The 13,521-nt window shown below is 43.6% G+C and overlaps 1 protein-coding gene across 3 annotated transcripts; it reads right to left on the reverse strand.

Moving 5' to 3' along the window:
* Positions 303-11,564, reverse strand: DDX20 (DEAD-box helicase 20). 3 transcript variants are annotated; one of them, XM_001928544.4, is made up of 12 exons: positions 11,513-11,564; positions 10,957-11,327; positions 10,186-10,280; positions 7,968-8,136; positions 7,241-7,355; positions 6,959-7,101; positions 6,684-6,822; positions 6,525-6,583; positions 5,149-5,231; positions 4,690-4,795; positions 4,455-4,556; positions 307-1,826 (listed from the first exon to the last, which is right to left on the reverse strand). In XM_001928544.4, exons 2-12 carry the CDS (start codon positions 11,276-11,278, stop codon positions 661-663), a joined length of 2,499 nt encoding a protein of 832 aa, XP_001928579.1. In that variant the 5' UTR covers positions 11,279-11,327; positions 11,513-11,564; the 3' UTR covers positions 307-660. The 3 variants fall into 3 exon arrangements, with proteins under 3 accessions (XP_020945684.1, XP_001928579.1, XP_020945685.1); XM_021090025.1 differs by lacking the exon at positions 11,513-11,564 and having other exon boundaries at positions 303-1,826; positions 6,525-6,598; positions 10,957-11,480; XM_021090026.1 differs by having other exon boundaries at positions 10,957-11,519.

A 13,521-nucleotide genomic window follows, 5' to 3' on the forward strand; every position in this document is an offset into this window, starting at 1 on the left:
CACTGATGATCCTTAGCTATTTAATGCACATCGAGACACCTTCCATAATCCTAAAAACAAAAGAACATATAAACCTGTAAACACATTTTGGCTAAGGTTGTATTTTTACTGCTAACAAACATTTTTACTGGAAGCAAATGGCGTCAAATCAAGTACCTCTGGGAAAGTCTGAAGCAATGTTTATTCTTTCCTGCCTAAACCTAAAAGGGGATTTTCTGCTCTCCCAGGATGCAAATTTCTACAAGCACACACATCTACAGAAATGAGCCCATGACTTTTGGAAAGAACACCACAGCATAAACTAGCAATTTTTCAAATCTCAACTGTTTTTATTCTTTCAAAGTTAAGTAGTGGTATAGGTCTTTTTAAATGTTTCTTTCTGGAATGGCTTAGCGAAAATGGCACGCTGGGACCTTTAGCTCTATGTCCTAAAAATTTTCTTCTGAGAATCTGATCCATGAAGTTTCTTTAAAAAAGTTAATGCACCTGACCTAAATCATTTCGGCCACAACAGTCTGAAAAATAGATGTGTCCCAACCTCAAGATCTTTCCAATTCCTCAAAAATGCCATCAGTGCCACTCTCCTCTAGGTCAAGGAGAATGGCAACCCAGAGGTACCGCCCGCTGATGCTTCCAGGTGGTCTGAAGTAGGGCGGGTGGTCACTGGTTGCCGCGCATCATTTCTTGCAGGTAAATGGCGTTCATGTGATAGGCCGCCATCCAGCCTGGATGCCTCTGAGCATTCCAGTAATACGACTGAGAGGCGGCAGCATAGTACTCCTGCCACGCCCTGTAGTAAGCTCTCCAGTACTCCTCATAGTCCTGATAGGTGTCAGGAAAAGTGGCATGCGTTTCCCTCTGGCAGCCATACCAGCGCTCTTCCTGGGGCTCTGGCTGCGGACGACCGGCAGCCCGCCGCGAGGGGTTTCTCCGGCTCTGCTTGGCCCTCTGGTTGTGGCCGGCCCCCTCTTTGTGCCTTGCCTTTACCTGGATTTCAGGTGAGTCGTGATACGCTGCTAGCCTAGGGGTGGCATTTCCACTCAGAGGCTGTCCCTTAGAGAGGTGGCCACCCGCAGGAACAGATTCTGAGTCTTTCAGCTGAGTGTCCGAAGAACCTTCCAGGTATGACTTATTTCCTTTGCTCCGGGAAGAGGTCCTTGAGCTGTATGAGTCACTGTCACTCTCAGAGTCTCCAGATTGGCTGCTACTTGCCAGTATCTGCACCCTCCCTTCAGGGATTCTATTTCTCACAAAGCCATTTTGAGGATTCACAGTCTGATCCCCAGGACCCGTGTAGTGTCTGATGATTTCCACGGGTCTCTCGGAGCCTTCTTTAATGTAGCATTCATAATCCTCCACCAGTTCTGCAAAAGTCAGAGTGCACGGCAGGTGAATTTTAAAGGAAGACAAGCAAGGAATTTTGGGGAGTGACACAGAAGCGTCTTTGACGTGGTGCTGACTGTTATTTGAGTTTTCAACAGAGTTCTGAACGGAATTCTTCATTTGCTCTTCCAATTGTACAGCACTGCCCGGTTCTTCGGGTGACGCTGCTTTTTCGACAACTCCACATTCTGAGTGGCTTTTCATGGGAAGCTTTTGTTTGGTATTATTTTTTGATTTTACTGAGAGGGCAGATACAGAAGTATTTCTTGATGAAGCCACGTGGTTACCATGAGCTTTCCGAGTTTGAAAGGTTCTCTCTATTTTTTGAATTTGCTTTTTTAGAGGCTGGGTAGGTACATTTGCTAAGTCATATGTATGCATGGCAGCTTCAACCTCCACATCCCAATCCAAACATTCTTCCATCAGACCAGGAGGAATAGGATCTACATAAAAGGAATAAAGAAACATTCAATTCTCGAGCTGCTCGAGACCAGCATTTTCTGAAAGGTTTCAAACAGCTTTCTATGGTCAAATGAGATTAAGAAACAAAATACACTAATAACATACTAAGAAGCTTAACACATTAGTATTTTAAGACTTAAGCCATCCTTGCAGTGAAGAAATCTGCCCCCAAATTTTCAAGACCCATCCCATATTCACAAGCAACTCTCTCCCTCCACACCCTCCCTAGACAAGCGCTTCTTCTAGGAGTGGGAGGGCCTCTCCAGCCGTCCTCCCATCTTTCCACTCCTCAGCTCCTCCCACTGTCTCACTGCTGGTAACAGCAAAACAAGATCGTAGACAACAGACAGTGCTCCCAAAGCCTATCAATATTACAGCTGCAACTCTCTACCCGAGTAAATCTGCCCCCCTACTTCTACCAGGGAGAAATCACTGCCCTCAACAGCGGCAGGAAAAAACTCTAGAGGGGGAAAAAGCTAGAGGCTGTGAAAAGATCTATGGTACCAACGGCACTTTGAAGTTTTAAAAAACGTGCTGGCTCCAGCTCTCTAAGTTTCCTATCCCAACTCTCTAAATTTCCTATCCCATGCAGGTATGACCATTTGTTTCCACCTGCACTCAGACTTTCCCTAAGGGTGACCGGTTTTCATCTCTGGCCGACCAGGTACACAGAGGCCCTGCTCTGCGCAGATCCTGCCTGTCTGCCGCCGCTGCTGCTGCTGCATGTATGCGGGTCCACCACTTAATCCCTCAGACGGGGATCCTTAAGCTGGGGCTCTGGACCTTTTGCTGAACAGACCCTCTGGCTAAACACAGGTTCCTAGTAAGGAGACACCCCTGGCTTGTGGAGACCGAGCATTCAGGCCAATTTCCCTCCTGCTCCTGGCAACTCAGCTCAACAGCCTGGCGTCACACAAGTGTCTAGTCCAATACAGATCTAACACTACAAATACCGCTTTCTCATGATTTCAGGGCTCTGTTAACATTTCATTTCATTTTTCTGGTATCCAAAGGCAAATTTTATTTTTATCACTACATGTTATGATACTAAATCCTACCACAAGTCCTAACGCTTTTGTACCAATTTCCAATTTATTTTCTCCATATTTGTAATTATGAATGTCTTATACATAGAGAGAATTAACATAATATAGTCTTAGAACTGATAGAGACTCTGAAGACTATCTAAAGACAAGTATTTTGTAAGTCAGGAGATAAGCTTAGAGCAATTAAAGAAATCTGTAAAAATATCATAAAATGAGTTACCACAAAGCCAAAGTACTAGATTCACAGTACTCCCAAACCTGTGCTTAATCCGGCTTTGTGAAAACCACTAAAGGAGTTCAATATAAATTGGTAAAATGTTCATGTTGTAGTCATTCAGTAACGACACATCCCATCTCTTAGAAGGTCACGTACATACTACACACACACACACACACACACACACACACACACACACACACACACACACACACACACACATACATTAACACAGAGAGCTGACCCTTGAAGAACAGAGGTTTGAACTGCGCGGGTCCACTTACATAGATTTTTTTTCCAGTATGTACCACAATACTACACAATCCATGCTTGGCTGAATTAGCAGATGCAGAAGCATGGATACGGAGGGCTGGCTGAAAGCTACATAAGGATTTTTGTTGGGCAGAGGCTTGGCACCTCTAACCCCCCACGTTGTTCAGCGGTCAGCTGTACAGCAAATAAACAGTATTTCCATCCAAGAGTTTCTTTAGGATTTTTTTTCTTACGTCTTTTTTTTTTTTTTTAGGGCCACACCTGCAGCATATGGTGGTTCCCAGGATAGGGGATGAATTGGAGCTGTAGCTGCTGGCCTATACCACAGCCACAGCAACACCAGATCCGAACCGTGTCTGCAACCTACACCACAGCTCACAGCAACGCCAGATCTTTAACCCACTGAGTGAGGCTAGGGATCGAACCTGCATCCTCATGGACCCTAGTCAGATTCGTTCCCTCTGAGCCATGACAGGAACTCCAAGGATTCTTTTTTTTTTTAAGTTTTCAAGAGTTCTTTGGTACTTTCAAACATGCATTGTTTCCAAGATGGCACTTTTAAAAAGCAGCTTAATAATGACTTGTTAAAATCAAAAGAAAATACTTCAAAATTTTCAGAATAGTGTTCAAATAAAGAAACTGTTCCTTGCCCATGGTGACAAAGGAGAATATGGCAAGAACTGCTTCAGGGCAATATAAGAGGTAAAATACACCCCTTGATATAAAAGAATAAAATCAAACTACAAGGCTACAAAGTAAAATATGGAGTTAACACAACAGGGTACTATTTTTCCACTTTTCATGTGTCATTAGTCTTACAATTTTCTCTCTGCTATTTATTAGCTACAGAACCTTAGGCAAGTTACTGAACCTCGCTATACGTCAATACCCTCACTGACAAAAAGTAGCACATCTCACAGCACTGTGGTGAGAATTAAATGAGTTAACAAACTTTAAGTGCTCAGAACAGTACCCAACACATCAAAAGTACTCTATATTAGCGATTATTTTTATTAGGCCTATCATTATAACCACTATAATTTTGACAGCAAAATTAAACAGACAAAATATACCTGGTAAAAGCAGAAGGTTAATATGACATTTCTGGGCAATTTTCATCATCATATTTTCCTCTTCTCCCCTGCAGCAGTAGGTCACTGTCAGTCCCAAAGTACCTAAAGCACAGAAGGAACGTTAAATAGTAAATCGTTTTCACATAGATGATGCTTCAAGTCCACATGTCACATTACAGATCCTTCCCCTTAAAGAAAGCACCCAAATTCTTTTTTTTTTTTTTATTTTTATTACCAAAGCGGCCAGCTCTACCAATCCGATGCATATATGTCTCCCAATCCAATGGGACATCCAGGTTTACCACCAGATTCACCTTCTCAGCATCAATTCCACGGGAAGTCTTAAATTGAAGAAGACAAGAATTATTTGTTTGCATGAACTATTGCATGAGCACACTGTATTATTTAGTCTAGGATAACCAAGAGCCAAATTAAGAGGAGAATATTTAGGAGCAAGGAAGATATTTAGTAGCAAAGGAAAAGGATATTCATTTCTACTGACTAATTTCAAGAATAAAGACAAAAATATAAAAGATGTTTTTAGGAAAGCATATTCCCCAGCACTGGAAAGACAATTATCTCCTGGTACTCTTGTGAAACAACACCCACCTAAAATAATAGATGAAATCTGTACATCTGACAACAGAACGTATGTCCAGATGGATTAGTTACCCAAACTGAACAGAAAATTTACCAGGTCGGTGGAAATGAGGACTCTGCAATGAAACTGCTTCAGTTTAGCCATGGCATCCAGTCGCTGATTCTGATTCATGTTGCCTAAGAAGACCCAGAAAGAAAGTCATATAAAAACAAGCCAGGGAGTTCCCGTCGTGGCACAGTGGCTAATGAATCCGACTAGCATCCATGAGGACGTGGGTTCGATCCCTGGCCTCGCTCAGTGGGTTAAGGATCCGGTGTTGCTGTGAGCTGTGGGGTAGGTTGCAGACGCGGCTCGGATCCCGAGTTGCTGTGGCTCTGGTGTAGGCTGGCAGCTACAGCCCTGATTAGACCCCTAGCCTGGGAACCTCCATATGCCGAGGGAGCAGCCCAAGAAATGGCAAAAAGACAAAAAAAAAAATAAAAATTAAAACAAATAAAAATAAAAACAAGTCAGAAGTGCCCTGTGGCCTAGCAGTTAAGGATTCTGCCTTGTCAGTGCTGTGGCTCAGGTTCAATCCCCAGCCAGGGGACTGCTGCAGGCCACAGGCACAGCCAAAAAAAAGAAAACAAAAAACAAACAAATAAAGCTAATGTACATTTATCAAACCTACAAATCATAATTTCCAGTCTTCAACACATTAAAAATATAACATGATATACCAAGACTAAATAAGTCTATACTAAGAGGTTAAAAACCAAGCTAACAATCAAAACTCTAAAAATGACCTCGCTAATCAAAAATTCCTCTAGATCTTTCATCCCTATTAGCTCAGCAGTAATAATTTAGCTTTGTGTCAAAAAATGAATCAGTTTTGCCTTCCATAAGATCATCAATGTCAGTTAGCAACTCAGAATTTTTACAATAACCATTTTAAGACAACACTTTGTTTTACAAAATCATTTTCTTCTGTGATATAACTCCAGTTTTCTAATTTTTTATTATATACCATGTTACCTTTTTTTCTTTTTTTGCTTTTTAGGGCCACACCTGCAACATATGGAGGAACCCAGGCTAGGGGTCGAATCGGAGCTACAGTTGCCAGCCTACACCACAGCCACAGCAATGCAGGATTCTGAGCTGTGTCTGCAACCTACACCACAGCTCACGGCAACGCTGGATCCTTAACCCACTGAGTGAGGCCAGGGATCGAACCCACATCCTCATGGATACTAGTCAGGTTTGTAACCACTGAGCAACAACAGGAACTCCCCCATGTTACTTCTTAAAAAACACGAATATTGATATATCAAATCCCCGTGAAAAATAAACCTGGAATTCCCTTTACTGTGAAGACTGAATGTAACCTCACACTCACAAAACAACTCATGAAGTAGTATCTCGTCCTCCTGACTTTGGAGAAGCTTCAAGTCGGGATAGTAAACAAAGATTAAGGCAAGAGACGAACTTACCTGAAATGCACACAGCAGGAAAGCCTTTAGAAGAAAGGATATCAGCCAAATGCTGTGCTCTGTGAAAAATAACACTGAGGGTCATGATCTTACAAATACTGCCCCACACGTACCCTTTTATTTCACGAGTTCCCCAGATGACTTTTTAAGGTACATTACCTGCTGTGTAAATTAGAAAAGACTAAGGCTTGATTAAATGGAATTTTGCTGAATAGTTCCTGTAAATGCTGAGCCTTTTCCTCAAAAATCTTATGGGCCAAAGGGTATGAATTGACCACTTTGTAATACTGCTTCAAACCTACAAAGAAGAGTCTTCTGTTAAAACACATTTGCTATACTCTTAACAGCAAGCATGAAAACAATAGCCAACTAAGTAAAGGAAAGCTCCAGAATATCACAAACAAACCCACTAAGTATCCAATTTTCATACCAACCTATGAGACTTGGATCGCTGGAATTTAGTCTTACAAACGTGGGCTCTCTCATGTACTTTGTCAAAGCATTAGCCAAAAATTCAGGGTAAGTAGCTGATACTGCTAACATCTGTTTACTTGCAGGCAAGGAAGAATAAATCCAACTGCAAAACAGAGGAAAAACACACACCGTGGAAGCGATTCCAACGGTAATCACCACCCAGAAAAGCCAAAGCCAGAGACTCTGGGGCACCATTTTAATAGTGAAGTTAGTTACTTTAATAGTGACGTTATTTTTCTTACTTTATTTGCTCCTGGAAGCTGCCTTCTTCTAAAAGTTTATCTGCTTCGTCAAGAATAAAGAGACGTATACTGCCTGGGTTCAAGTAGTCAAGTTCTATCAGTTGTTTAATTCTGCCTAAATTCCAGGAAAAAAAAAAAATCAAAATATTCACAATGCACCAAATCTATGCAAATTTTAGACAATATTGTTACTTTACTTACAGGATGAACTGCTGACTTCCCTGCCCGATAACCCTCATTACTACTCTGCTTTTACACACTAAATCGCAAATTAAAAATTGAGGTCTGATCTTGCCCAAATCCATTATTTTTCTCTCACATTTTATTACCAGTAAGTGTAGAAAATAAACACTGTTCCTGTCAAAAGACCTGACTGCTAAGGCACTGGATGCTAGATGATAATTCTGAGTGATCCATGACTGAAGGACTAATACAAAAGCAAAGAATAATCGCAAACCACGGCTCAGAAGGGTTTCCTGTTGGTCACCTAATTCGTCGTCTTCTCAGAAGCCTAGCCCATACTTGATCTTAAACATCCTTAGGAATGGAGATTTCATAAATTCTGTTAACGTAAACCAGTCATGTATTTATATCTCACTAATCTAATGCTCTTTATTTTTAATCCTCAAAATAATTACCTTAGTTACCAGAGATTGCCATGTTCTTACTGATACTAAGTGTTCAGCTCCTTAAAAGCCCCAGTTATAAACAAGCACTGATATCTTACCAGGAGAACCAACCGCAATATGACACTTTTTAAGTCTGGTTTTGTCTTGTGATAATGGAGTCCCTCCAATAAACACATGACATTCTAAGCCTTCCATTTTTACTCCAATGGCTGTAATAACAGAATGGATCTGTACAGCAATTTCTCTTGTAGGAGCCAAGATCAAAATCTTAAAAAAAAAAAACAAAAATAAAATAAACCTTTAACAAGTCGGTAAGTAAATACATGTGATCAGAACGTTCATTATAGGATAAGCTATTTTTCATTTATGCGATCATTTTAAATAATGAGTTTTTTTAAATAAGGGAAACTAGTCCATTCATTCATTCATGTACTCGTTTGATATATATCAGATAGAACCTCCTATGCCTGAGGCAACATACATGTTGCTGTGGAGTCAACAGTTAATACAAAGTCCTTGTTCTCACGGCGCTTTCATTCTTGAATGAAAGACATACACTAAACAAACATATAAATAACAGCTGATAATGTAAAGTGCTATGAAGAAAATAAAATAGGGAAAAGAGAAAGACAAAGGAAGGGAAGAAGGCATTTTAAATGGGGCAGTGAAGGAAGGCCCCTCTAAAGAGAGAACTTCTGAGCAGAGACCTAAATGTACCCATAGAGCTAGCTAGCTTGGGACACCCAGGGAATTATTTTCAGGAAGAGGAAACAGCAAATGCCAAGGCTTTAACATGGTAGGGTTCTTGGTGTTTTGGGGACCAGCAAGGAGGCCCATGTGGCTGAACCAAATCAGGGTCAGAGATCTAGCTCCAGAGGCTCGGTCATGAAAGGCCTTGAGAGCCGTGGTGAAAACTGTGCAATACAACGACTGTAAGAAAAGAAGGTGAAATTACATGTTCTCAACTATGAGAAGGAAAAAACCGCTTAAAAAGACTAGAAGAAAATACGCCAAACTGTGAATAGCAGTTTCTCTCTGGGTGAGATTATATTTTGGTTTGGGTACTTCTCCTTTTTCAGAATTTTCCCAATTTTCAAAAATGAATATGCATGACTTTGATACCACAAAGATCTTAAGTTAATAAAAAATCTTACTTATGGAACTCATTCAGAGCTTAGGCATTTGACCTGCTGGCAAATTGTCAGAAGCCAAAATCTCAACTACTTCTATCTCAAGTCATGAGACTAGCGGAGGTCCTTGGGAAGTGGGACTATGTGCAGCATCACTCAGGATTGGGCAGAGAGATGGTAGGACTCAAAAAGCCTTACAGGGAGTTCCCATCGTGGCGCAGTGGTTAACGAATCCGACTAGGAACCATGAGGTTGCGGGTTCGGTCCCTGCCCTTGCTCAGTGGGTTAACGATCCGGCGTTGCCGTGAGCTGTGGTGTAGGTTGCAGACACGGCTTGGATCCAGTGTTGCTGCGGCTCTGGTGTAGGCCGGCAGCTACAGCTCCGATTCGACCCCTAGCCTGGGAACCTCCATATGCCGTGGGAGCGGCCCAATAAATAGCAAAAAGACAAAAAAAAAAAAAAAAAAAAGCTTTACAGAAGATGAATATGGGTATCTGGGTTAAAAAACACTGCTGAAGAATCACCATCAGATTTACATGACTGAGAACTTGAAATACAGTCTGTCGTAACTGCATAATCACACGGTAAGAGTATAAGGATCCTAACTGATTCATCTTCGTATCCCCAGTGCCTGGCATACTGTTTATACATAACAGGGGCTCAACAAATCTTTGGAGAGAAATGATCCCCAAATCCAATCCCTGTTAATTTAGGTAAGGCTCTCTTAGATCTACTCAGAAAGAACCCAGAAGAAGGGAGATCAATATGATGCATTCACTGGAAGAACCACCCGCAATTATCAGCACCTCATTACCATGAATCAGGCCAAATGCTAAACCTCACTACAACCCAGGAGCAAATAAAAGAACAAAGACTCCTTATCTGTAGTTTCAAGTAATGACAAAACTGACACACTTGGCAGATTTATTTTATTTAACAGGAGTAATGACAGAAATGTCCAAGTTTCTGTAACACAATATAATGTATAATATATAATAACATAATGTATAATGGTCACCATTCGCACCACCACCACTCAACAGCCTCAATGCCTACTTTCCATATGTCTTAACGCAGTCATTCACCAAATTTACTTCTACCTCTGATGAGTTACTGGTATTTCATCTGCCCTGTAGTAAAATCCACATAACATACCCTCCTTTGGGTCCTCTGAGCTAAACTCACCTGGGTGCTTAAGTTTTCAAGGACAAGAGAGTCCAAAGCAATGGTGGAAAATACACAGGTTTTCCCAGTGCCAGACTTAGCTTGAACAATTAAATCTGAGGAGGAAAAAAAAAATTATCACTAGCTAGGACAGACGGAAGATGAGGTACCAACATGAAATCCCAGAACTAGAACGGTCTCCAGGAATCACCTAACGTTAGCACCTTCGTTTTAAGTTAACTCTTAAAAAAAGGTATGAGGCCATATCCAGACACATGCTTCCTCTCTGGACCTCTATCATTTATTTCTTTTATTTTTTTTCTTCTGGCCTAGAAAGCAGGAATTTATGTCCTCAAAGTTTTGGAGGCTAGAAGTATGAAAACAGCGGGGCCACTTTCCCTCCAAAAGTTCACTGGTTCAATCCTTCCTTGTGTCTTCCAGCTTTTGATGCCTCCAGACATTTTTTGGTTTGGAGCGCATTAACTCCGATCTCCGCCTCCATTTCACATGGCTCTCTTCTCCGTCTCCCTTCTCTTCTAAGGACTCTTGTCATTGCATTTATGGCCTACTCTAATCCAGGATGAGATCCTTACTACCGTTTATCCTCTCAAGCCTAGACCCACTGGTCGGTGTGCAATGGACCTTAATCACCTTCAAATTCAGGACTGAGCCTCCGTTTGACAGAGGCAGAAACTGAGGCTCGCGAGCGTGGGGCGTCCCCCGCCCTCGCCGCGGGCCCAGCCGCCGCTGCCCCCCTTCCTCCCTCCCGCCCTCCAGGGCCCCCGCCCTCACCGAGTCCGCAGCGCCCTAGAGGGATGGCCTTGAGCTGCACGGGCGACGGTCGCTCGAATCCGGCCGCCCGCAGCCCCTCCAGCACCGGCCGGGACAGCAGCAGCGACTCGAAGTCCGCCGGCTCTGCCAACAGCACGTCCCCGGTGCGGGTCCGCGGGCCGCCGACGTCGTGAGCCGTCCGAAGGCTCCGCACGGGCAGGGAGGCTGGCTCTGAGGCCGAGAACTGCCCGGCCACCTGCTCCGCGGGCATCGCAGGTTCCGCGGGCATCGCAGGCTCCACGGTCGCTAAGGCCGCTGGGGCTTCCGTCGTCGCCGCCGCCATGGGAGCCGCGCCGCCGGATCTCGCGGTATTTGGGGGCGAGGCGAGGCGCCTGAGAGCGAGAAGAGGAAAAACTTTATTGGCAGTCTTCCCGCGAAGACACAGACAGGCGGGCCTCGAAGAGGAGGGGCAAGGGACGGAAGTCGGAGGCTTAGAAAGACTCGGAAACAGCAGCTACAAGGAAAAACTGTGGCCTGAGGAAGGCGGGAAAAGGGAGGAGAGGGAGACTGAGGCTACCTGTGTGACGCCGCCGCCTGCGGCCTGCAGAGGGCGCCGCGCGCTCACGGTGGGAGCGCCGCCCCGCCCCCCCAGCCCTCTGTGGGCGGGTCCTCCCAGCCGTGCACCGCCCCGTCGCCAGCCTCACAATGCTGCCTTTTGTGATGCGCCCAGTGCGTCACGGTCCCGCCCCCGGACCTCGGCTCCGCCGTCCATTCCTCCCGATCCCCATCCCTGGCCCGCCCCAACTTGCAGCCTCCTCACGTGCCGCTGTACTCATCTCTGCCCCAGCCCCTGGCACACAGTGAGGTCTGATCGAAGTAAATTAAATTGTGCTGACAACTTCCAAATCCATATCTCCACCTTAGGCCTCTCTCAACTCCAGACCTGTTACATCCACCTCCTTCTCAACACCTCCATTCGATGTCTGATAGCTCAGATTTAGCGTTTTCTGTGTGTAGCTTCTGTCCTTTCCCCACCGGCATCTCATGGATGACAACAGTCTTTACCTAAGTCTGCTCAGATGTCACCTTGTCAAAGAGGACTTTTCCTAAACACCCTGAGATAGCTCCCCCATCCCGGCGGCTCCCTGGCGTTTCCCCCTACTCTCTGATCCCTTCTGCTTTATTTTTCTTCATGGTACTTAGCATTAGCTGAAGTCATTTGTGTTTATTGTCTGTCTCCCCCACTGTATGAGGGCAGGGACCTATTCTCTCTTGTTCTCTGCAGTATCTCTCATCAGAAAAAACCAGTCCGACATGGTGCTCGATATTTACTGAATAAACGAGCTCCGATAACAAAGTCCTCCAAGTGTAAGGATTTCTGGAACCAAACCTTTTCACAGTTCCAAATCTAAAGTTATTCTGCACCGAACCCTAACTTTTTCCTTTGTCCTTATACCATAATTCTGGTCATTCTCTCTCACTGGTCTCATTCTTCCCTTCTCCGAGACACACACACACACACACACTCAATTCAGATTCCAAAGGGTGTAGGAGGGACTTTGGCATGGCAATCCATTGGAAAGGGGTCTTCAGGATGCATTTTTTCTTAGAAATTTACAGAACATTGAGAAAATGTCAGCTGTTCATATGAAAGAAGGAGGGCTGTTGGGAGTGGGCTTTCCACACTTTCTCTTAGTAAGTACCCCACTTTCCTCATCTACCTAATCCCCAAATCCCAAACCTGGGACTTGCTCTATATTCCACCCTCCACTATCCCTTTCCCCTAACAATTACGCGAGGGCTGGTAATTTTGCCTCCAAGTATTTCATCCATTTCTTTTCTCCAGTCTCCATAGCATCTGTTCTATTCTTAGGTCCCTTCATCATGGTAACTGTTGCAACAACCTCCTGAATAATTCCCCCCCCCCCAGGCAGGGTTTCTTCTCTCCCAGCCACCCACCCACAGGTGCTGGAGTGATCTTTCTTCAGTGGATATCTTAGGTTGCTTGGGTCCAGCTTCAGATCCTGTTCCTTCTGACAGCCTTTTTTTAGTTCCAGGCTCCCACTTCTCACAATAAATGATTCCAGCCCAGCTCTTACTTTGTTCTGTTTACTTCTTTATTTATTTATTTATTTATTTATTTGTCTTTTGTTTACTTCTTTAAATCTCCATCCTTCTCACTAAGCTACGAGTTTCAAAAGGATGGAAATTTCATTGCCCTATGCCCTCCAGCCCAGTACCAGGCCCTTGGTGGACCTAATCAACTTTGAAGAGTGGACCTTTTCTTGCTCAAACTGATTTTTATGGAGCCGGATTTTCATGCTCCCAGCAATAGTTCTGTAGAACTCATACCAATCACCCATGAAAAAGCCAGCTCTCATCCCAAGAGAAAAACCCTACTTTCCCAGAGAAGAACACTTATAGTTTTATAGACATTGTGTTATTGCTTTTGTTGTTTACAGTTTTATGGACACGAATATTGCAGTAATGTTACTAGGGATGAATTCTATTGCCGTAACTAAAAACACAAATTAATGAAATTTTTCCTCAGTGGTTAAAAATTATAATCATGTTGTTGGTCATAAT

Source organism: Sus scrofa, chromosome 4 (genome assembly GCF_000003025.6).
Source record: "Sus scrofa isolate TJ Tabasco breed Duroc chromosome 4, Sscrofa11.1, whole genome shotgun sequence".
Taxonomy (NCBI): domain Eukaryota; kingdom Metazoa; phylum Chordata; class Mammalia; order Artiodactyla; family Suidae; genus Sus; species Sus scrofa.